This window comes from Helicoverpa zea, unplaced genomic scaffold (assembly GCF_022581195.2).
Source record: "Helicoverpa zea isolate HzStark_Cry1AcR unplaced genomic scaffold, ilHelZeax1.1 pri_000016Farrow_1_scaff_4_deb, whole genome shotgun sequence".
Lineage (NCBI taxonomy): Eukaryota > Metazoa > Arthropoda > Insecta > Lepidoptera > Noctuidae > Helicoverpa > Helicoverpa zea.
This window is the reverse complement of record NW_025899711.1, coordinates 207825-229993: the sequence shown is the minus strand read 5'-3', so window position 1 is coordinate 229993 and position 22169 is coordinate 207825. Positions and strand designations below refer to the sequence as shown.

Below are 22169 nucleotides of genomic sequence, written 5' to 3'. Positions count from 1 at the left end.
CCACTGACCAAACCATACCGAGCTGTATGCTTGCCTCCCATTGGTAACTACAAATAGTTTACTTATAGTTAAATGGTGCAACTTACTGTAATTCGGTGCTTAAATTAGACGTACAATACATAACAGTATCAGTAATTTAGTACCTAATTAAAATGTCTGACAAGAAATCACAACAGTATTTCGGTGACATGATCCGATAAATTCAACCATCACACAGCAATATCAGTTTATATTCACAAACCGAACCAAACTATAATTTGATTCAACCGTCCCCGTTGTCGAAAATCAGTCATAATGTAATAGTACTGCGTAAACTGTGGACGCCTATTTGATCTATGGACTGTTTTGTTTCAATAGAATACGTGATTACTATCAACAATCCAACGTTGTTTAAATGAACATAGGTACATACAATCATTATATTTTTGAAATTGCAAAATAGATTGGTGAATGGTGATATGTAACCTTTAGCTTCCCATACTAGTGCTATTATATACGCGAAACTATAAGTTGATTTCTTACGCTTTCGCGCTAACCCTGACTAATCTTGGCTTTTTACTTTTAGTACCAACTAGCTTTTGCCCGCAACTTCGTTCGCGTGGAATAGTGACTACCAGCAGATTTTTGATTTGACCAATAGATGGCGCTATATGTCCGGAATAATTTTATTTTTATTTATTTTTTTGTAATAAAAACTATCCTATGTCCTTTCTCAAGTTTCAAACTATGTCTGTACCAAAGGACCATGAGTCAAATTGGGCTCATTGTCCAACAGAGTTATAGCATATGCCGTTGTGAAGGTTTTTGTTTGTACTAAAATTGTTACTATGGGCACTACCTTCAATTCCATGGCAAAAAAAAGATATGCACCTAAATAGGTTTACATATTACGTAGGTATACATTCTGGTTAACAGAAACGAAATGGGTCGAGATGCCATCGCTCAGTATTACTGCTCGTGTCTAACAGGTAGACGCTCAGTAGGAAGTTGTGCTCATATCATTTCAATAATATGGTATCTAGGGTTAGGCAGGATATTTATACTCACAATTTTATCCACCGGCAGGATATTTAGACGACATTATTATTGGTATTGATTGAAATGTTAACAAAAATAATTTTAACTGTTAGCAGCTGTTTTATTTTTTATGTATACATTAAACCTGGAATTAAAACTAGTTAAAGGTGTTCAATAACAAAACCTACACTGCCATAACAGCACTACTTTTTGCAGAATATTAGTTTATTTATGATCGGAGAAAAATATTTATAGCAAAATAACCCCATGGATTCTTCGCAAAAATGAGTTTAAATCTTTATATTTAGTGCTTTACAAGTATATTCAAAGTGGTCTCATCTCTGTTGGTGGGTGAGCCCAGGCTTCATACATTTTTGCCCATGGTCCTTTTACACAAATCGGTTCAGTAGTTTAGGCGTGAAGAAAAGACAGACAGACAGACAGACAGAGTTACTTTCGCATTTATAATATTAGTTTGGATTAAATTACTATTTGACATACTTAAATATTGTTAGGTATAGTGTTATTATAAGCTTTATTTTTGTCCTAGGTAGATGTTGTTCGTAACGCGGGTGAAACTGCGGGCAAACAGTTTGTAACATACTAGAATATTCTATATAGGAATACCATCGATGTTGGAATATTTCATAGCGGTAGCTACCCAAATTAGAAAAGTTTTATTGTCTCCGCTGCGGTAGCTACAGAAACTTTGGAAGTCTGTACCTACTGAATCGGGAACAATCAAATACCTATCGACGAACTGTTCCGAAATGGGCACTTAACTGTTTTATTTACCTTTCATTTTGGTGGTTGCGATAGTTCGGAGGAAATCGGCAGAATGAGGTTTTATAGTTTTGTATATTGGTTGGAAGTTTTCATGGTTTCCTTGCATGCTGATGTCAAAAAAGTGTGATTAAAAGTGAAGTTCCTATTTCCGTCTATGTCCGTGACACTTTTCTACTTCATCATCCTTTTGTCTTTATACCTTCCAATTTTATATGGGTTCAGCGTAGCAGTTCAGCCATAGTTACGTAATTTTTTTCAATTACATCTATTGTTTCTTTGGTAGTCTCTTTCTTCCATACACTAGGTACACATATACTTGTACTTACTATGTACCTACTTTTTTCAAGTTTGTCATATCTACAAATAGAAATGTACTCTCATCATCGCATCAAGAGTTTACAATTCTAGATAGATGTGAGAGTACCTATCAGTGGATAATAAAATTATGTACCTAAGTAAAACAAGGCCACCCTTTGCGTTGATGTACAGACTGAACGAGAATAATACGCACCGCAGAGAACAGTCGCATTGCAGCTTTATAGAACTTAGGCAAAGGATATACAGCCGTAGATACCCAGTGTCCTGTGTGAACCTCGTCAGAGTATTCTATTTACTATGCGTTCAGAAGAAAGACCTAGTGTGATATTGGCCTTATTTATAGCCTTATTTAGAGCGAGTGTCTTTAGAAAATTCAAAAATTATCACTCACGGCCAGTTTCTTCATCAAAAGTTACAGTTAAAGTAATGTCTAAAGTAAAAGTAACGGTCAAATTCGTTTTTTCAAGGCTAAAGTGACAGCAAAACTAATAGAAAAATTGAATATGACCGTTACTTTTACTTTAGACATTACTTTGACTTTTACTTTGGCTTTAACTTTTGATGAAGAAACTGGCTGTTAGTGCACACTGTGCACAAGTTCATTTTCTTTTTAGGAATGTTTGAGCTTTTATACAAAACGGTTTCAGCTTTCTTTTTATTGTTTAGTCATGTCCTTATTTAGTAAATATATACTACAAAAGTTAAAATCTGTTACAAGAAGTTTACTATTCTAATTGGGCGACGTTTAAGGGATTTACACAGTTAATGGAAATACTTATTTATATTCAGGCCACGTAATTGAATGTGATTTCCTTATTTGTTTTTTCGGTTAAATGAGTAAAGGGACGGATTCCTGTGAAGTTTTCCTTAGGTATTAGCTAATGAGGAAGGAAGGTTAGGGTAACATAAAAGTTAGCGGTAACTAAATCACGATTTATAAGTTAATCGATAATCGTTCTCGCCAGTGTTCACTTAAATTAAAATCATTAAAATTACACAAACAGTGAAATAATTTTTCCAATTCATCACCTGCTTGCCTTTTCCCAACTATATTGGGGGTCGGCTTCCCGTTTAACAAGATGCAGCTGAGTACCAGTGTTTTTTACCAGCCTCAATTACGATTATTTCTCCTAACAAAAACAAAACACCATCACACATACACGCAGAGCGTTGCTATAAAAAACTTGCCAGGCGTTTCATTCATCTTTTGTCACGACGAGGGGTCCAGCTATGCTTTTTACCAGGAAATGAGCGTAGGAGGGGTTGCTTGACCGATGGCTTGTGCACGTCATCCCTAGTTCCATTTCCCAGTGTCAGGAGACGTCAAACTTTAGGGTTGTAACTATGATGTTATAGAGGCACGGAGATTTCGCATTTATTACTCGAACGTAAGTTTAGGCTGTTGTAAGCGATTGGGAAACTTGCATAGTTTGTTTGGTGTGTCTCGTTGGTTGGTTAATTATTTAGTAAAATATAAGAATATGGAACATTTGAGTAAAAATATCCCTTATTTTTTATAGAAAGTAGATAAGTAGATATAAGTCTGAGCCTACAAACAAGTGGGTAAATATTTTATCGTGTAAAGAAATCTCAGTGTCAGCGTATCGATGTCATTTAAATAAATAAGTTTTCTTTAGAATAACTCAAATACAAGAGTTTAAAAATATTGCCTATATTTAAACTATTATTAATTTTATTCGAATCAATGATCACAAAGAAAACGAATTCGATTTCGCGATTCGAATAATCTTTTATTGAAATTCATTTAAATTCAAAAGCTTTGGTACAAACTAAAATGTAAATAAGCCCATTGAACATTTTTGTTGTCTATCTAAAAGATAATACATTTTAATAATCGATATTTACTCCATTTTAAATTACATAATACAGACATATGCAAAATGTAAGCAATAAATTCGTATTTTTGTAAGTGTTCTTGGTAAACTGTAGCGAATTTTCTTGATAGTTATTCATTTTCAGGATTCCTCAGAATCAGGATGGGTGTTACAGCATGTTCATTCCATAAATAACCCACTTTCTGAGCTTCGATAAATAATTAAACATTTAAGTTATAAAATCATTAAATGTTCTTCGAATTTCCTTTCTTTTTAGGAGATATGTTTCAAATAAAGACACCAATAAGAGCTCCATTAATAGAAGAACATTATTAGCATACTCATACCAATTTAATAATTTACTTCCATACATAGACACCGATCTCTCAACAATACAATACTAGCTAGCGTAGTATTTGTTAAGCATATTAATTAATCTAATTTCAAACAACGACCTGACGCATTTTTTGATGTACCACAAAGATTTAGTAACATAATCTCTAACCAGTTTACGAAGACCCAACATAGACACGCCATCTTTTGTCAATTCACCCCTCAATAGAACACAACGCTAGTACAGTCTCTGCTGTAGTTATATCTCGTCACGCATCTTAATCTAATTTCAAACAACAGGTCCTGTCGGACACCAGACGGGCTGACGCTTTCGATCTACGTCACAGCGCGCATCAGTTGAGGAACGAAACCCGGATCAAGACGGAATGGGACAGCTATCACAACAACAACCGTCTGCGAGCCAGGTGAGGTTAATCGAATATAGGAGCTTTGTGAGACTTGGTACACGTAATCTGTTTAACAAGCCTGTGTTGTGGATAATATGATTTGACTGTTGATAGGTTTGGTGTGTTACAGTGTGGGTTTATGACGCTTTGTTCAAAGCGTATTTTCAATACGTGTCAATGTAGTGTTATATTTGTCTTACACATTGTCTCGCAGCGGATCTATAAATAATAATTATGGAGATGCTTGGGTTTGACGTCGTGTTTGACCTGTCAATGATGGATCTTTCTAATTCTTGATCTTGGACTTTCTAATTCATGATTGATGATGGATCTCAGGAGATCCATCCTGATCATGAATGTGAGTTGGTTTGTCTCTCTTGGACGCCAAAAACGGGACGTGGGGACGAAGGGATTTAAGTTAGTTTAGAATAATGCAATGTTGTTCCTAACAGCAGATTACTGTGCCGTATCCACCTTGGTTTTGAATTGAATCTATTTAGATACCTAATCATAAAATGTGGTTTCCAATCCAGAGTCTACGAGATCGAGCAATGGAGGTCCACGCTCCAAGAACTCCTAGATCTTCTGGACCGCGAGATGGCCAGTCTGAAGGAAGAGAAGGCATCCACCGAGAGGGAGTTGGAACAACTGAACCTACCTCTACTCGTGTGCTCCGAATGTCTGTCCAACAGAGACGGGAGAAGAAGCACGGAGTTGACTTACGATCTTGCTGATACTGAGTTGAAGAAGGTGATTAAATGTTGCTTTATTCTTGCAGTTATATTAAAAATATCCTAGTGTTAAAAATAGGTATTATAAATCTGAAGAGTTTGTTTGTGTGCACGCGCAATTTAAAAATATATTTCAGTGTTATTTTTATCCGGCTGTGCGAAGTAGGTCCTATCGTAGCAGGGGCACGCTAGTATTTTATGTTACGCAATTGCTAAGTAACGGAAAGATTTAAGGGCTCTTTAGGAAAATATCTCAATTTGGGAATTGGCCAAATGGATCTTTAAATGTCAAGGGTCGTCCAATAAAGAGCAGGTAAGTACGTAGGTATTAAAAACGCTGGACGGTACTTAACATACCTTTGTATTATTGTATTTACTTGTCCATTTAAGTCCCAAATACTAATCAATGAAACAAAAAATTCACAAACTCATTAGAAACGAAACTTGTAGACAATAAAAGATGCTCAACTAGCATTCTGTTTTAATTGCTTAGGGTAAAATACAATAGTTACTATATTTGCTGATTGCTAAGTCCACTTGTCACCCCGTTTGTCTGGCAGCTGTATACTTGGCTTAACTAGTTACAATATAATATGCAGTTGCGTTTGCACTGACTGGGATTTCATTGTCATTTTGTAGACTGAATTGTATAATATGCTTAGTATATATCTTAGAATATCAAGCAGAAAGTTGCCTCCCGCAACAACCTGTTGCGAAGGCTGACGAGCACGACCTGGGGAGCCTCACCAACGGTGCTGCGAACCACTGGCCTGGCACTCTGCTACTCTGCGGGCGAATATGCGTGCCCAGTGTGGAGTCGTTCCGTTCACGCTGGGCAGGTGGATGTAGCACTGAACGAAACGTGCCGCATTATAACTGGCTGCCTCAAGCCAACCCCGTTACAAATGCTGCACCCACTGGCCGGCATTGCCCCACCAGATGTTCGCAGAAGCGTAGCCTCTGGCATCGAGAGAGCCAAACTCGAAACAGACCAACGACACCCCATGCACAATTACACCTCTGTGCCACAACGGCTTAAAAGCCGCAGGGGTTTCTACAAAACCGTTGCTCCTGTCGATGGTGAGGCCTCTCGTGCCAGACGGGATCTTTGGCGATCGAGGAGTTTACTGCCCTCCCCGTTTGTCCCGCTCCTAGAAAGTCTCCCTCCTGGACACGATCTCCCGAGAAGAGTCTGGCAGTCTCTAAACAGACTCCGAACACAGGTAGGCCGGAGCAAAGATAATCGATCCAGGTGGGGTTTCGCGGGCGGGGCGGACCTTGGGTGCGAGTGCGGGGCTGCCGTGCAGACGATGTCCCACCTAATCGCATGTCCACTGTGCCCTGAAACCTGCTCGCGGGAGGACTTAATGAGCGCATCCGGCCGTGCTCTCGCTGTGGCAGAATATTGGGCTGACATAGTGTAGTCTCATATGACATGTCATCGACTCGAAAGAAGAAGAAGTATATATCTGATATAATATGCATATATTATGGAAGAATATTTGGTTTCCTTATTACTCGCTTTAAAACTACTATGATTCTAAAGAAACCTTATTATTCAAAGGAACGTGAAAGTTTCATATAATATTTTTCGAGCACTTTGAGTGTAAGCGCGTTGCATTAAAAGACACAAGTTTTCTTTTAATAATATGTAAATTTCACATGGTAAAGGTCTTATAAATGTTTCCCCAGAATTTTGCCAGTTTATATTAAAACAGGAATTAAAATTGATATTAACGTTTATGAGAGCAATACGTTTATTAATTTTAATTAATCGTCGATCTTGCAAAGGATATGAATGCACGCATTCTGTTTCATAATATCATTATCGTCACCATCATCATCAGCCGTATTCTGAAAATAAAACAAAACACACTCGAATCGTATCACTTTTTACACAAAATGGTAAATATCAATTTCTAAAACAAACAACATTTTCAGGAGCTCTGTGTAACCGAAAGCAACAAGAAAATGTTGATAGACAGATGCCAGTCGGCCTGGGAGAAAATCAACAAGCTAGAAGTAGTGAAGTTCAAGCTCCAATTAGATCTGAACGACAAGAATGAGGCTCTCCAGATTGATAAGGACATGCTCAACTTGGATAAGGACTGCGCCAATATCACTTACAAGACTGACTCCTTGAAAACTCCGAAGAGGTGAGTTTTTGCTGTATATATTGGACAGGATATTTATTTTTGAAATATTGAGGTACGCGCCTGGGGTTAATGAAAAGGATGTTGTGATATTTTTGTTGTTGCTGTCATTTTACTCACAATAGTATGTCTTCGAGATGTTTTTGTCATTCAAAAAATAACATTTCTCCATATGTTGAGCAATAAAAGAAATTGGACTTGTATTTTTGATTGATTATGCCCGATTTGTAATTTATTCTGCACACTCTGATTCAAACGCGTTCCGGGAAATATTTTCTATAACTGGATTAAAACTATGTTACGTCCATTTCCTGTGTCTTAGCACACCTCACTAAAAAAAATGTCATCCATATCGGTTGAGCTAATCTGAGTTATAAAAGGTAACGACTTTCGTTTAGAAGACGGTCGTTCTTTTTAAATTAAATCAATTTAAAATCTCTACCACATGTTAGCTTAAGAGCTACATAACTTACAAGACACACAGCCGCCCTGAGAACAACCTAAAAGGAACTTTAAACTTGTAAACAATTAAATTTGTTGCGAGTTATGATACTCCCTCGCGAGTTGCTGCACCTGAGGCTAAGTTAAAAGGCTCTGAACATTCTAGTCTCATTAATAAGAGAAGATATGAGCAGTTTCTAAGCGACGCTGTTTAACAGTCATTAGCCTTTTTTTGTAGGCGTAAATAATGGTACTTTGCTCAGAATATTGTCCTGAAAGTTGTACACTACTTAAAAATGGGCTCAAAAATGTTAAGCCTGTTTTAAGTAGGTACGAAAAGTTTTAGTTTTTCGCAGTTTTTGTATGTTTTTATACCTGAAGCAAAAATTATTTCTTTTAAATATATTTCGATTAATTATAAAATTATACTGCTTAATCGCAAAATTTATTAACGTTGCATTTTCAATAAGCAAATATGTCTCTATTTGTTGCATCAAAAATAAGTTTAATTTCATTAATCCAACTGGATTTACATAATTTATTTCACATGAACCATATTTCCATACTTTTATTTCATAGAATGATAACCAACCAGCAATGGCAGGACAAATGCGAAGCTACAAAACAGATGGCAATACTCGAGCTTCAAGATACACTGCGACTTCGAGAATCTCTCTTCGTGGCTCGAGGTCGAGCAAGGAATGCCTTAAGAGCGCAGACAGACGTCACGAACTACATGCTGCGTAGACGCATCTATGATACCCAGCGAGCTCGGAATGAACTTGATTGGCAGAAGCTGAAGGTATGTAATGTGTGATATGTTTTTCGGTGGTTAGGTTTCTTCTGGGGATCTCATTTTCGTCGATACCATCGTGTATTTTCGTGCGTATATCTGTAACCTTTTCACCTTTTCTTCTAGACAATAAGGCAACGTAAAAGAAACAATCTGTTGTCTTTACGAGTGAAATACACAAACTAGGCGCTGCCATACAATAGTTTCGTATGTTTTTGAATGTCTATATTTTTGACAAGGTTTAACTTTAGTATTAGGCATTTAATTTTATTAGAATTTAAAAAACAGGACATTTTGATTCAAAATATGTTTTCACCTGTGTGCAAAGCAACATCATAATAATCACGAGAACTTGTAATCCAAATCCCATTTGTAGGTCATCTATTAACAGTAACTGCGTATTTACACTAATGTGTAGTGAATTTAATCCAGATTGGTATTTGGACAAAATGCTCTTTAATGATTGATTTATCGCAACAGTATTCACTAATAAACAATTTCCTAGGAAACTGGTTAAATTGGAATGTAATGTCGATGCATTTGACGTTTAATATGTTTCAAATTTTGGTGGAACAGGACAGTAATTATTGTTGGGATTACCTATGTTTGACACAGGAATCTGGGATTATAAGCATGCAGAAGTTTCGCTCCTTTGTTATTATAATAGCAGTCAACAATATTATAGTAGTTGAAAAATGACTGAAAGGGTTGCACGGTTGCAGATGTAAATTGACTCCTTCAAAGAAAAGGAATGCTTATTGTAAATGCTTTTATTATAATAAGGAGAGTAAGTTTGTAGCGATTTCAATAATGGCAGAATCTATTGATACCTAATTATACTAGGAGATAGGTGGTTTTCTAGAGATCGAAATCGGCTACTTTTTACTCGGGTATTTGACGTAGTTCTCTCGAGACGTAGGCGAAGTCGTGAGCAGAATCTAGTAACCTTTTTTTTTGCCTCGTTGCTTCGACTGTTTGTCTGATAATAATGAGAATGATGACGTAAATAGGACCTACGCCACACAATGAATATTGTCGTGTCTGTAGGTCATGTTCCGCACGGGACAAGTTAAGTGGCTTGAGACCCGATATTGTCTCCTACATAAAACTTTATTCATATACCCAGTCCAAGAGAACAAAGTAAAAAGTTTCTCAATAATGTAATATCTGATGTAATAGGGACATAGATATTGTGTCTTGTGTTACATTGTCATTTTTAAGGCCTTCTTTCGTAGGAATCTTGTGCAGGGTTGAAACTTAAAGTAAAGGTGTTTAATTTATCTTACCCCTTTTCTATGCCATAATAGTATAAACTGCTGAAAGCGAGAAAGGCTTAGAATACATTTTACCTAATAAGTACTTCATCCCAATAATATACTATAATGAAAACAGGCAAATGCACTGTAAAAACAATAAATTTTAACGCCTTCTTTCCAGATGGAAGAAAACATGGATAAACTAGCAACAGAATTAAAAACTATGGGCGAACAGTTTGCCGATAAGGTGAACGCGTTGAAAGTAGCTGAAACCCGCTTGGAGACGCGCGGATATCGGCCGGGCTATGAGCTTGCGGCTGATGAGGCTGATATAGGACTCAAGGATGAAGTCCGAAGCCTGAGGGAAACTATACGACAGTTACAAGAGAAGTTGGACTGTGCCAAGTAAGTAAAATACATGCATAAGTCGTACACTATTATTTTGAACACCAGTGCATCTTTTTGGAGCATCTTACTTTCTTATCTTATCCACATCTGACTTAGTTAGCTGGGCAACACAATGTCCTGAGTATCACATGGTCTACAGTACCAGTAAAATTAGTCAATAATGGACAAATGACATGCTCTACGAAACACTGTCTTATGAAGTAGATGGTCATCTATCTATTCACGAATCCACAGTGCGAAACGTAGCTTTTATTTTGGAAACCCGTGTTGTTATTTAAGTCATGAGCTCCATTTAAACAATTTGACAATCTGCAGAAAATAAGTTTCAAAATATTTGTCATTTTTTAACTTTGCTCGTAGAACCTATTGTAAGCAGATATTTAAATCTCTTCAAAAAGCTTTCTCGTCTGATAAATGATGAAACTTGATGGAATACACTCAGACGATACAGAGTTTGTTTGTCAACTTTAGATAAAATACGTACATTTTTTACATTAAATCAAGACAGACTGACACCCAAAATCTGACCATATTTGATTTAAATATGAGAGTTTGTAGTATGTGTTCAAAGAAAACAGAAAGATTAATGAATTCATCTCTTTCAGAGCAACATACAACGCGTTAGAAGCAGCTTCGATCAAGATTGGCATTGATTTGAACGACAAGAATCAATCTTTGGAGACAGACACTCGAGCCCTTGAAATGAGAGCGGCCTTAGAACCAAAGAGACCTACGGGCCTGAGTAAGAACCTTGTTTTGGCCAGTATGGCTGATGAAGTTCCGAAAATGGAAGCTTTCTAGACGCTACTAGAAACTTCGAGAAACACACAAAAAATAGCAAAATTGCGCGTGTCGGGTAGGAACTTATTCTGAATTTGTTTGTCACGAAGAATTATCAGGTTTTATTCATGTTGTTGGTTTCACAAAATTAAATTTTATAATCACTCTTATATTGTTTGTTAAACGAACAATGTTGTTGTACATTGTAATCGTGTGTAATTAACATTTTTTGGTTGAGATCTTCCAAATTAATATTTGGTTTATCAACAGTACCGCTACAGGAAATTAAAATAATTTTAATAACTAGATTTAATTTAATATTTTTGTCCATTTCATGTTATCATATTCATAGTTAATTTACTAATTTATGAACAAGTTTAATTTACGATTAATTTTATTGATATGATGTAACTTTAGATAACTTTTCTGTGATTAGTGCTAATACAGATTTAAAATCTATTTCTTCTTTCATTTACCTAAGCTAATAATCCTTACACTTTTTATTTCGTAAGTAAGAGACACTTGAAACGAACGCTTCAAAATTAAATCGTCAAGAAGTCTCAGGAAGTTTTTTTTTGTATTTAAGCCATCATTAAACGTAATTCGAGCTCCACCAAAGTTAACCAAAATCGGAAACTTAAGTAATCTATCAGGTAATTAACGGACACCGGACCCTTTAGTCAACAACTCTCAACGCGCCCTTATTTTTTCTGCAAATTTCTTGTTTATTTTTCGTCGTATTTTTAGTCTTGCCATTTTACTTCCGATGAGGTTCATGATAGGCCATTCTGTCGCTTCGGAAGTGACTGGCCTCAAAATGGGAGGTGGTAAATGGTGATCGATTGAGGCTCTGAAAACGCGAATATTGTGGCTGATTGCCAAAATGATGAACGTGTACTATAGATAGGTTCTGTAGGGTTGGAGTTTCTATTGTAGGGATATGCATCACATTGTTATCAAGGAGAGAATTTGAGTGGGTGTATTTGTATGTGTGTGTTACTTCTTGACGCTAAAACTGCTGAACGGATTTTGGCGGAAATTGGTAGCAAATAGAAGAAAAAACCGGCCAAGTGCGAGTCGGACTCGTGCACGAAGGGTTCCGTAAATTACAGTTAAATCAACCTATCTCAAAAACTATAAGAGATACTTTGATCAAACCAAAAATCGTTGAAAGAGTTAATTAGCATGCATCACCTCTATTTTTTTTAGAATTTTATACCCCGTAGTTATAAAAATAGAGGGGGGGGGACATACTTTTTACGACTTTGAGAGCTGATATCTCAAAAACCGTTCACTTTAAGAAAAATGTTTTTTAGAAAACTTTATATCATTTTAAAAGACCTTTCCATTGATACCCCACACGGGTATGTACATCGAAAAAAAAAATTTCATCCCTCAGTTACATGTATGGGGGGCCCCACCCCCAATTCTTTTTTTTACTATTTAGTGTCATATTTTTGTAGCGGTTCATACAACACATATTCCCATCAAATTTCATCACTGTAGTACTTATAGTTTCCGAGTAAATCGGCTGTGACAGACGGACAGACGGACAGACGGACAGACGGACATGACGAAACTATAAGGGTTCCGTTTTTGCCATTTTGGCTACGGAACCCTAAAAATCCAGGTGCGTGAAGTATTTCCCTTAGGAAGTGCGTCAAAATAGCGGGTTTATGTTAATGAAACAAGTTATATCAATAATGGTTTATTGTTTCAATTATTTTAAAATACAGATATATGGAATTATTTTAATAATAAATATACAAGAATCTACAATCACAGTTGAGAAATATTAATCTCGCTCGTTTCCCAGATACAATTACAACCCAAAAAGAAAAACAAGACTTGAAATCGCTCCCAAATTGTAGTCTTTATAAAACCCTTTGGGATTACAAAAGATTGGGGGAGATCTGTCGGTTACGTGGTAGTTAGAAAGCTTAAGACCACTTAAAGTAATTACTAGGGACGGAAAAAAACTTCAAATAAATCTACAAGGCCAGTATTCATTACAAACTCAAGAAATATTAGCCGAATGTTAGAAATCCAAACAAAAAATTCCGCTAGAAATGTTTTGTACAATTGAGAATAAATATAAATAATAAATATTTATAGACAATTGGCTGAATTTTGTGAAAATACCTGTAATAATTGCTGGACTTATCAGAATTTAAATGATTTTTCATAGTTCATGCCAGTGGCATTTCACCATAGGTCAGGCAGAGAGACAAGTCCAATGTCAAAATGACTAAGCAGCAATTTTACATAGAAATTCTATATTAGAAGAATTAATTAATTTTAAAAATGTTAATGACGGTGTGTGATTGAGCAATTGGTTTCTCTGTTGCTTTTTGTATTAGTGACTACGAATATAGGAGTTTTTATAGAAAATCTTTGTAGGTCAGTAGTTCTCGAAGACAGTCCCATCCAAAAACTTCTGTGGCAACTGAACTTCAATAATCTCTACCTACTTAATAAGTAAAATTTGGTACAAATAATCTAGAGAAGGAACTTAGGCTACTTTTTATGTAGCCGTGGGAAGTGTTTTCATAGGGATACAGGTGGAACCGCAAAGATGAGCTAGTAACAGATAAACAAACAACTAAAGTCTTTACCTCACAAATCGATTAACCATCCCAATTATCAAAGCGCCCACAAACCAATTTCATCTACGAACAACTCCACTAAAACTTTCAGAACTTATATCTAAGAACAAAGATAGAACACATTAGCCAAATCTAATTATCAGATCCATATAGATAATGGAAGTGTCCCGTTGTCCCGACATGGTTGGGTACCCTGCCTACTTCAGTTTTCGTATAAAAGCGCAGGATACAGGATCAGTCTTCACAGTCAATCCTCCACTTCTTCTTCTTCTTGTCTTCGTCTACACTTCCAGAAAATCTACCAAGTGAGTATTCTTTGTTTGTAAAATTGTCTTTTATTTTTCTGTATTTTGTTTTCTTTTGAAGGTCACTTATATTCTTTTTACTGTATTTATCTAAAACGGTATCGTCCGTTGTTATTTTTGCATCGATCTCAAGTATTGCACTAAGGGTAGAAAAACAAAGTGCATCTTATAGATTGGGCTCTAAGAAGCTGCTCGATATTAATAAGACAGTAGAGACTCTGAGACTGACATAATAGAAACCATTTGGACCTTTAAAAAACGTCATCATTATCAGCATCATCAACAAATCCGCACTCCGGATATTTTGCTCACGTTCTTATGCTAAACATTAAACACGAGACATGATGGGCAGAACCAACCACAAGTCAGACTCAAAATTATCATACCCTAATCCCGTTTTAGACGTCATCTATTTCCATACAAAACTCGAATATCTTGTCAGCATGATTTCATACGCGGAAACGTAAGTTTTTTTCGGAGCTTCGAACATTAGAGCATCAATCACGACATCTCGTATCCGGCAGGATTGAGAATTCATAATTTTAAGTTTAGGAAGTTGTATTAACAATAATTGAGATTTAAACCGATAATGTGATAACGAGATCCGCTTCCTAAAAGCGTACATTCGAAGTTAATTTTCATCTAGACAATTTCCATTGCTTGGTAATTGGGCACGAGTTTATATCTCGCTACGTTTAAGGAGCTATGTAAAGTTGTTAACGATAATATCGGTGCCTATCAGCTACTTAGTACACGAACCGTGTCTAGAGGTTATTTACATTTGACTTTTGTTCGTCGGCGCGGAAGTAAAATGCTTTTGTCCTAAATGGTGGTTCATTCTGCAACGTACCTACGTGCACAACGTTGACATGTTTTCGTCACGCACGTCGCTTCTTGTGTAAGATATTGTAGGTAAGATTAATAAAAGCCTTTTAAAGAAACCTGTAATAGCTCAGTAGTTATTTAAAGGTTAAAATCCACCATCATTCTGAATCTCTTATAAATAAAAAAAAAATCATACATCAAAATTACATCATAAACATGCACTGTGCATCCAAGCTGACCGTAGCTTACCAAACTCGCGCGCAAGACCACAAACAATCAGTCTCCCGGCCGCAAATTATTTCACAAACCGAATTAATTCCATGAATAAGTCAGTGTAGGATTATTGAATGGCCCCAAAAGTATCATCCACGTACAAACATTCTGGCGCCCCGGGCTACCGCTGAAGGCAAGCAGCTTCGCTCGTAAGACAGCATAGCGTGGATATGCTCCGAAAATGTAGTAAAAATGGACCCGGATGGAGAAAAGAAAAATTAAATATGATTATAGATAATATGTTCTATTTTTAATATGATTTAATTTTGTATTGTTATAAAATACGTTGATTAACATTCAACACAGGCCTGTTACGCGAGAAAAAAACAAGTGTCATCGAAAACGGATTCGCACTAAACAAATAGGAAAACGTAACCATTCACTTTACGCAATGATGATTCATACTTTCCTTGAAAGAAATCAAGCAATAGTTTCGCTATCAAACGAATATCGCACCTTGGGCCACTTAGATATTACATAAATCCCATGTGCGGATTTCCAATGACCTTGTCTGTTTTTTTTAACAGCATTTTTATAATGTTTTGTATTCATGCGGAAGAAATTGGCAAATAGATTTATTATGCAACCTGTTTGGACCGGCTAAATATTTATGATAATATTATGAGACAATTATGATCATTTTGCTCTTTGTTTAAATGCATAAACCTTTATTAGGTACGCTAGACTATGTCTACGTCACAGATTGGGAATAATTTTATCGATGATTAATGGGAGTTAAATATTACTTGGTCTCCTTCTAATTTAGTCATTTTTATCTTAAGATATTTCTAGACCTTTTTGATTTTGTAAAATATAGATAGTTTTTTGTTGCCGATCACAAGGCTAACAACTTGTTAGCTGTCACATTTATTTCCAAATGTTACTTTGTTTGTTACATAGGTATAGATGTATGTTCAACAATATTTAGATGATACACAAAATCCTAAATACCTAGGTACATTGCAGTAATTTCTGACAAAAATATGCAATTTAAATAATTCAAAAAAAGTGTGTAGATGCTAAAGTAACTCAATCTAAAAATATTATGCAATACTTTAAAAATATTTCAGTTACCAAAATAACTTAATCCACATTAACATCAACGTCAACTCATCGACTTCCTACTTAGAACTTTCGTCTTTCGCAAAGGTACCTACGGCAGAGATCCGTTTCCTGGGATATCCCTTATGCGCACGAGTCTCCCCACCTCACTTGCAGCCATAGTTAAGTGGTTACATATTTAAACAAGTTCCATTTACACGCGGTCGTTGGCCAGAATTTTCCGTTATTAAAAATTATTCGAATTCAAATATTGTTCTCGAATCGTGATCGTTGGCAATTGTTTTGTGTGTATAGCTGCGTTTGCGCAGACGAAATGAGATTTGGTAGTGTTGTGCCCCAAATATTTTGTCCAAATGTCGAACCTTGAAGTTTCAGTGATTTGTGAATGAGGTAAGTTTTGCTCTTCTGTTAAGAAAGGTGCAATTGAATTGAAATTAATAATGAAGTAAATACACACAGCTTAGGTATGTACCTTCTTAGGAATAGACCGATACTAGTTCTTATCTTATGTCTAAAGTGAACTGAATGCTGAAGTTATTAACTTGCAATAGCCATAAATATTTTAGCAATGACTATTTACATGTTCAATTCGATTATGTATCGATAAAGTATCAATGCATTGCCAAAAAGTAGAAAATACTTGAATAATTTGAAATAAAACTTCAGGCTAAAGAAACAGATAAATTTGTAAAACTGACAATTTCACGCTGCCATTACTTTGTTAATATCAGTAAACAGTATTTCAGCAAAGGGTTGTCAGTGTATCCCAGGTTAATTATTAATTATAAACTTGGAGCAGCCATTACAGTTTCATAATAAGTTCTGGGAAATAAGCTCTTTGGTACTTATACGATTATAGTGTGACAATATAAATAACTATCTATATGCAAGTAAAAGGGACAGGCATTAAACTGTAATAACTTCTATCGTATTGATAAATACGTACCATCTTTATGTTTTGAAAATTAGAACATATGTATGAATGTGTGCCAAAAACAAATAACGCTATTTACGTATAACGCTTTTTATCTCTCCAAAAAATACAAGGATTAACCCAGCACCCAATGCAAATAATAATTCCGAGAATTGCATTCTTTAATAACACAATTTATTTCATGAACTTAAAAGGTATCTGACATCTGATCATTGTTAATAAATAATAATAAATCTTATCGATATCTTCCACTATATCATTATTAAAAATATTCTTCTTTTTGCAGATATTTAAAATGGCCGGCAAGATCACCGCTGTTTTCATCGTCTTCGTCACCATTGCATTCCTCGCCAACTTCGGCCATGTCGTCTGCAACCCTGCTATCGGTAAATAAAACAATTTACATGTGATATTATTCGCCAGATTACACTTATGTCTTAAATATGTACTCCTAGATGGAAGAAGATAGGTCATGCCTAAACTCGTACTTGATTAAGCTATAGATATTGTTTTACCTACGATAGTTAGCCAATTATCGTAAGTAAAATTAAAGAAAATTGTGTGACCGTATCTCTGGGTTGTTTACTCTCCAAAAGGCAGCAGAAATAATCGTAAACCAGAACTACATACAAAACAAGTCACAAGTAACCCTTTTATGTTCGACGAAAAACGTCAATCTTCCCACTTTGTTTCGTCTAGAATATTATTTTATATTTTCCTCATACTTTGTATGCGGAGTATATTATCGCCATTCTAAATACGGTACTCGTAACATTTCGCAAGACTCGCATTTTTGACTCGCGAAAATGTTCGCACGTGTCTTTTTGTGCTAACCCCTAAACAAGCAAATAGATTTTCTTATTTTCCTTTTTCGTGGCTGTTTAACTTAGCGGTTTACATTCGGGCTTTTTGTATGTTCAGTTGAAAAACCTTTGATTTTTTTTCTCAGTTGGTATTGTTGAAAAGATGCAGCTAATCAAACAATGCATGCATACACACATACAAACATAATGCATACACACATCCTACTAAGCGGACTAAGCTTGCACAAATCAACAAAAAAAAGTACCTACTTCAAAAATTAGTTTTTAAATTCAATACAAAAAACAACAAACAAAATAAAGCTCTCTTCGGCCGTACCGTTGGTCGATGTCAATATCAATTGCTGTGACAATCGATAGGTATAATATACTTGGATATTCCCTAATAGTTTCTTAAAGTTCCTGCTTTTCCATTACGCACCTGTCATTAACAGAATATTGGTCCCTTACGAAAAATACGTAGAAAGAATTTAGTTTCAGCATCAGTCAAGACTTATGAGGTTGACATTCGTTCATTCGTCATTGACCTGAAAAGTCTTTAGAACCCAGTTTTCTCAAGGGATATGTCCAAGAAAATCTAATATTTGGCTTACAACGGTTAATTGGAAAATTATTTCATTTGCACAGTTGATTAACTTTCTCTCTCAGTTTTCGTTTATGAAAGGGTGTGTGACCAAGTAAATACTTAGAAGGGTTGTTTGTACTCGAAAAAACTTAGTTTTCCACGAGGAGGTATCTTTTAAAATGTCTGTATCTCGTCACACGTGCTAAATTTTAAATTCATAAGGACAAAGTGGACTATAAAGACCAAACGTGACTATCAAACAATATGTTTAAACAATGTCTTTGTGCTTGCATCTTAATTGAATCTAAGATAAAGTTCTAGAATTTAAACTGAGTCTAATTAAATTAATTAAATATAATAGTGACTCAACAAATATGATAAGCTCACGTGTCAAAGTTATTCTGTCTTATCCATGTTATTTCGGGTTAATGCTCGGTCACTACAATACAGGAGACGTTAGGAAAAAATATTAATGCATGCTCAGCACAGAATTAAATTATATTTCCTAATTAGGTATGTCTGCTTTCAGCGGTTATCTCGCCCACATTAAGCATTTGCAAACATTTTATGTCCAAAAAATATTCTTGTAAGTAAACCTACTCATAGCTCCTATTGCTACACTTCAACTTAGTTTCTTTGCTTAGCAAAAAATATAAGCTTTCCAAGAAAACCTAACCTTATCACCCAAAAACGAGGTCTCTAGCCATTCCACCATCTAGTTTATATTCTCATCTCAACACGAGAGATGTCTGATGTATTCAGCGTCCGATCGCACAGACAATGACCCCAATCCGCCATTTGGACACCTCACTTTCGCCGAAAGTTACGCAATTTCACCTTAGCCGCTTACACTTGACCCCGTAACGACTGTCGTGCATTTGGACCGTGGTCCGTGTTATATGGACATTATTCTGTTAGAGTCAGGTGTTCGGAAAATTGCGACAGTCACTTGTCACGTGAGCAAAGTTTAGCACTCTTATCAGTTTGTGGTTAAGCTACAGATTTTTAAATATCCTTAAGTACGCAGTTATTTCTATAAAGAAGCTTCAGATGGAGTAGGAACTACCTACGGAAATTCTGTGGAAAACAGTTACTTAAAGAAATTATGGTGGAACGTACGCAAGGGCAACAACCCGTTTGTAAGAATATATGAAGTGGTTTTAAACTAACAGTAAATAGGGGTAGTAGTAGGTGTATTCAAATATAATGCTATCTACGTATTAAGCTCATTAAACTAATCCAAGAACTTAGTAAGCTCAACTCTTCTAAGTACTAAATTAAGAATGGCACACACAACCCTATTACATTCTAGAGACACATTCAATTCAAACGTTACAGAAAAGTTTATATCGTTCCGCGGGGACACTTCACCGTTTCATTTCCTCGCATCTGCAGTCGAGTACTTAGTAAGTTTAAATGCGTTAAGCACCTCCCATGTTGCAAGTTAACATTAATATCTTAATACGTAGAACAAGGGGTTCGTCTTCAGAGCTCCCACAATGTAGACTAAGCAAGAAAATACATACGTAAAATTTCTACTTAAATAAAACAACTTAAAGAATTACAGTAAAAATCTTTATTTTGTATATTAATTTACTATCTTCTGACAGCGGTTTCACCCGCGTCCTGTGGGAACTTCTCCACGAACCCTGATAAAAAGTGCCTATAGCCTTCATCGATATATCTAACACTATTGTTCTACACAATATTTTTTCAAATCGGACCAGAGGTCAAGCAAACAAACTCTTCAGTGGAATAGATTTTGTCTGAAAAAAAAAGAATTAAAACTATACCTACAATCTGTCCAATTACACAGAATAAACATTAGGGTTGCCAAGTAATTAAGTACTATACTTCCAAAGTGTTGTTAACTACAAACGCTAACAATCACGATACATCATAATCACTCATACGAGATAGTAAGCCGGAGCTGCACTGTCACATTATACGTGATGGATTTAATCCCAAGGTAATATGGTAATAGCAACGAGCTTTTTAGCACTTTAATATGTCTTTCTATATATTATACAGTACCGGATTAGGTAATCTCGGGGCCCAAAGGAAGAATAGATCGGGGCCCTTAACTTCTAATAAATTAAAACTTCTTACTAACCTTTCGTTACTGACGCAAAACAACAAATAAAATAATTCATCACCATCATCATCAGCCTATCGCAGTCCACTGCTGGACATAGGCCTCTCCAAGTGCACGCCACTGAGATCGATTTTCGGCTGCTCGCCGAATATAAAGAAAATACTATCATTGATTCACATGTAGCTATCTGCCCCGTTTCGACCATTTATGTGTCGTAAATATGTTTATCTAACTCCCCAACATTTTAGAGTTTACCATGAAATAATATTCAATGACAGTTTGTTTACGTGTTTTCAAATTAAAGGTGGCTCCAACAAATCTAAATGAGTTCCTAAAACTAGGTAGTACCTAATGAGATATTTTTCTCCCTAGCAACTGGCTACGATCCCATGGAGGTTTGCATCGAGAACTGCGCACAATGCAAGAAAATGCTCGGCGCATGGTTCGAAGGCCCCCTCTGCGCAGAATCCTGCATCACCTTCAAAGGAAAGCTGATCCCCGAATGCGAAAACTTCGCGTCCATCTCGCCTTTCCTAAACAAACTTTAAGTTTTTAACGAACCTACGGATTTGAGCGGCGTTTTGTAGTGAAATGAGGTTGGAATTTTGTTGCCAGTGCAAAAAAGTGATTAAGTTTCTGGTAGATTTGTCAGATAAAAATGGGTATATAAAAAAACTAGTCATTTAGTTCTATCTAGATATTGAGTTTTATGTAAACAACTTCTTCAAGAGGAGGAAGATTTTAGTTCAACTAATTTTATTTCGTCTTCACTTTTACCCAGTCTGTAAGAAATTACTTACTTTTTTAACAGTAGTACAACATAAGCATCGTATTCCAAGTATGTTTCGAGATTAATATCTCCGCTACATATTTCATTACGATTCGCGGCTCAGGAATCCATACATTTGAGATGTTTAACATTCCAACCGACGACATGCCAAAGCATTTGATACTCTATATGAATTAGCTTTAAGACGAATTTTGTTTGTAAGTTTTATACTCGTTTTATATTACAGGGATTAATATAAGATTATAATTGAAAAATAAATGAATGATTTGAAAATTTATTTCTTTGTATTATTTACAAATTCATGTTCTTTACCAAATTGGTAAGTATACATACACATTTCTATTATAAAGTTTAGCATTCTGTTCAACTTTAATCAGAACATTTTCGATCATTATATAGAAGTTGTACTGCAAAAATATGCTATGTTTAATTGAGTCAAAGACAAAGTCGATGGAGGAACTCAGTATGATGCTCGAGGGCCTCGACCGAGTTTCACAACGGGTAGGCCTGAAAATGAACATGGACAAGACGAAAATTATGTCAAATGTCCATGTTCAGCCCACCCCAGTCTCTGTTGGAAGCTCGGTACTCGAAGTTGTTGACTCATATATCTACCTAGGACAAGTAGTCCCATT

The 22169-nt window shown here is 35.8% G+C and overlaps 2 protein-coding genes across 2 annotated transcripts in view; both read left to right on the top strand.

Moving 5' to 3' along the window:
- Positions 1–11468, top strand: part of LOC124645522 (tektin-B1-like) — a 45495-nt gene extending 34027 nt beyond the window's left edge. The window contains exons 2-7 of the mRNA XM_047185327.1: positions 4576–4714; positions 5230–5446; positions 7369–7583; positions 8601–8823; positions 10252–10475; positions 11084–11468. Coding sequence (XP_047041283.1) covers positions 4576–4714; positions 5230–5446; positions 7369–7583; positions 8601–8823; positions 10252–10475; positions 11084–11279 — 1214 coding nt within the window. The 3' untranslated portion in view covers positions 11280–11468. The remainder of the gene's footprint in view (positions 1–4575; positions 4715–5229; positions 5447–7368; positions 7584–8600; positions 8824–10251; positions 10476–11083) is intronic.
- A 5059-nt stretch (positions 11469–16527) lies between these two features.
- LOC124645540 (eclosion hormone) lies at positions 16528–21811 on the top strand. The gene is made up of 3 exons (XM_047185351.1): positions 16528–16719; positions 17550–17649; positions 21117–21811. The coding sequence occupies exons 2-3, from the start codon at positions 17559–17561 to the stop codon at positions 21290–21292; spliced, it is 267 nt and encodes an 88-aa protein (XP_047041307.1). The 5' UTR covers positions 16528–16719; positions 17550–17558; the 3' UTR covers positions 21293–21811.
- Positions 21812–22169: the final 358 nt, after the last annotated feature.

What these genes read in the sequence shown, in the direction of transcription:
- LOC124645540 (XM_047185351.1), top strand. Translation starts at nt 17,559, where the DNA reads ATGGCCGGCAAGATCACCGCTGTTTTCATCGTCTTCGTCACCATTGCA. An exon ending in CGTCTGCAACCCTGCTATCG is followed by an intron (nt 17,650 to 21,116) that starts GTAAATAAAACA and finishes TTTTCTCCCTAG; the next exon opens with CAACTGGCTACGATCCCATG.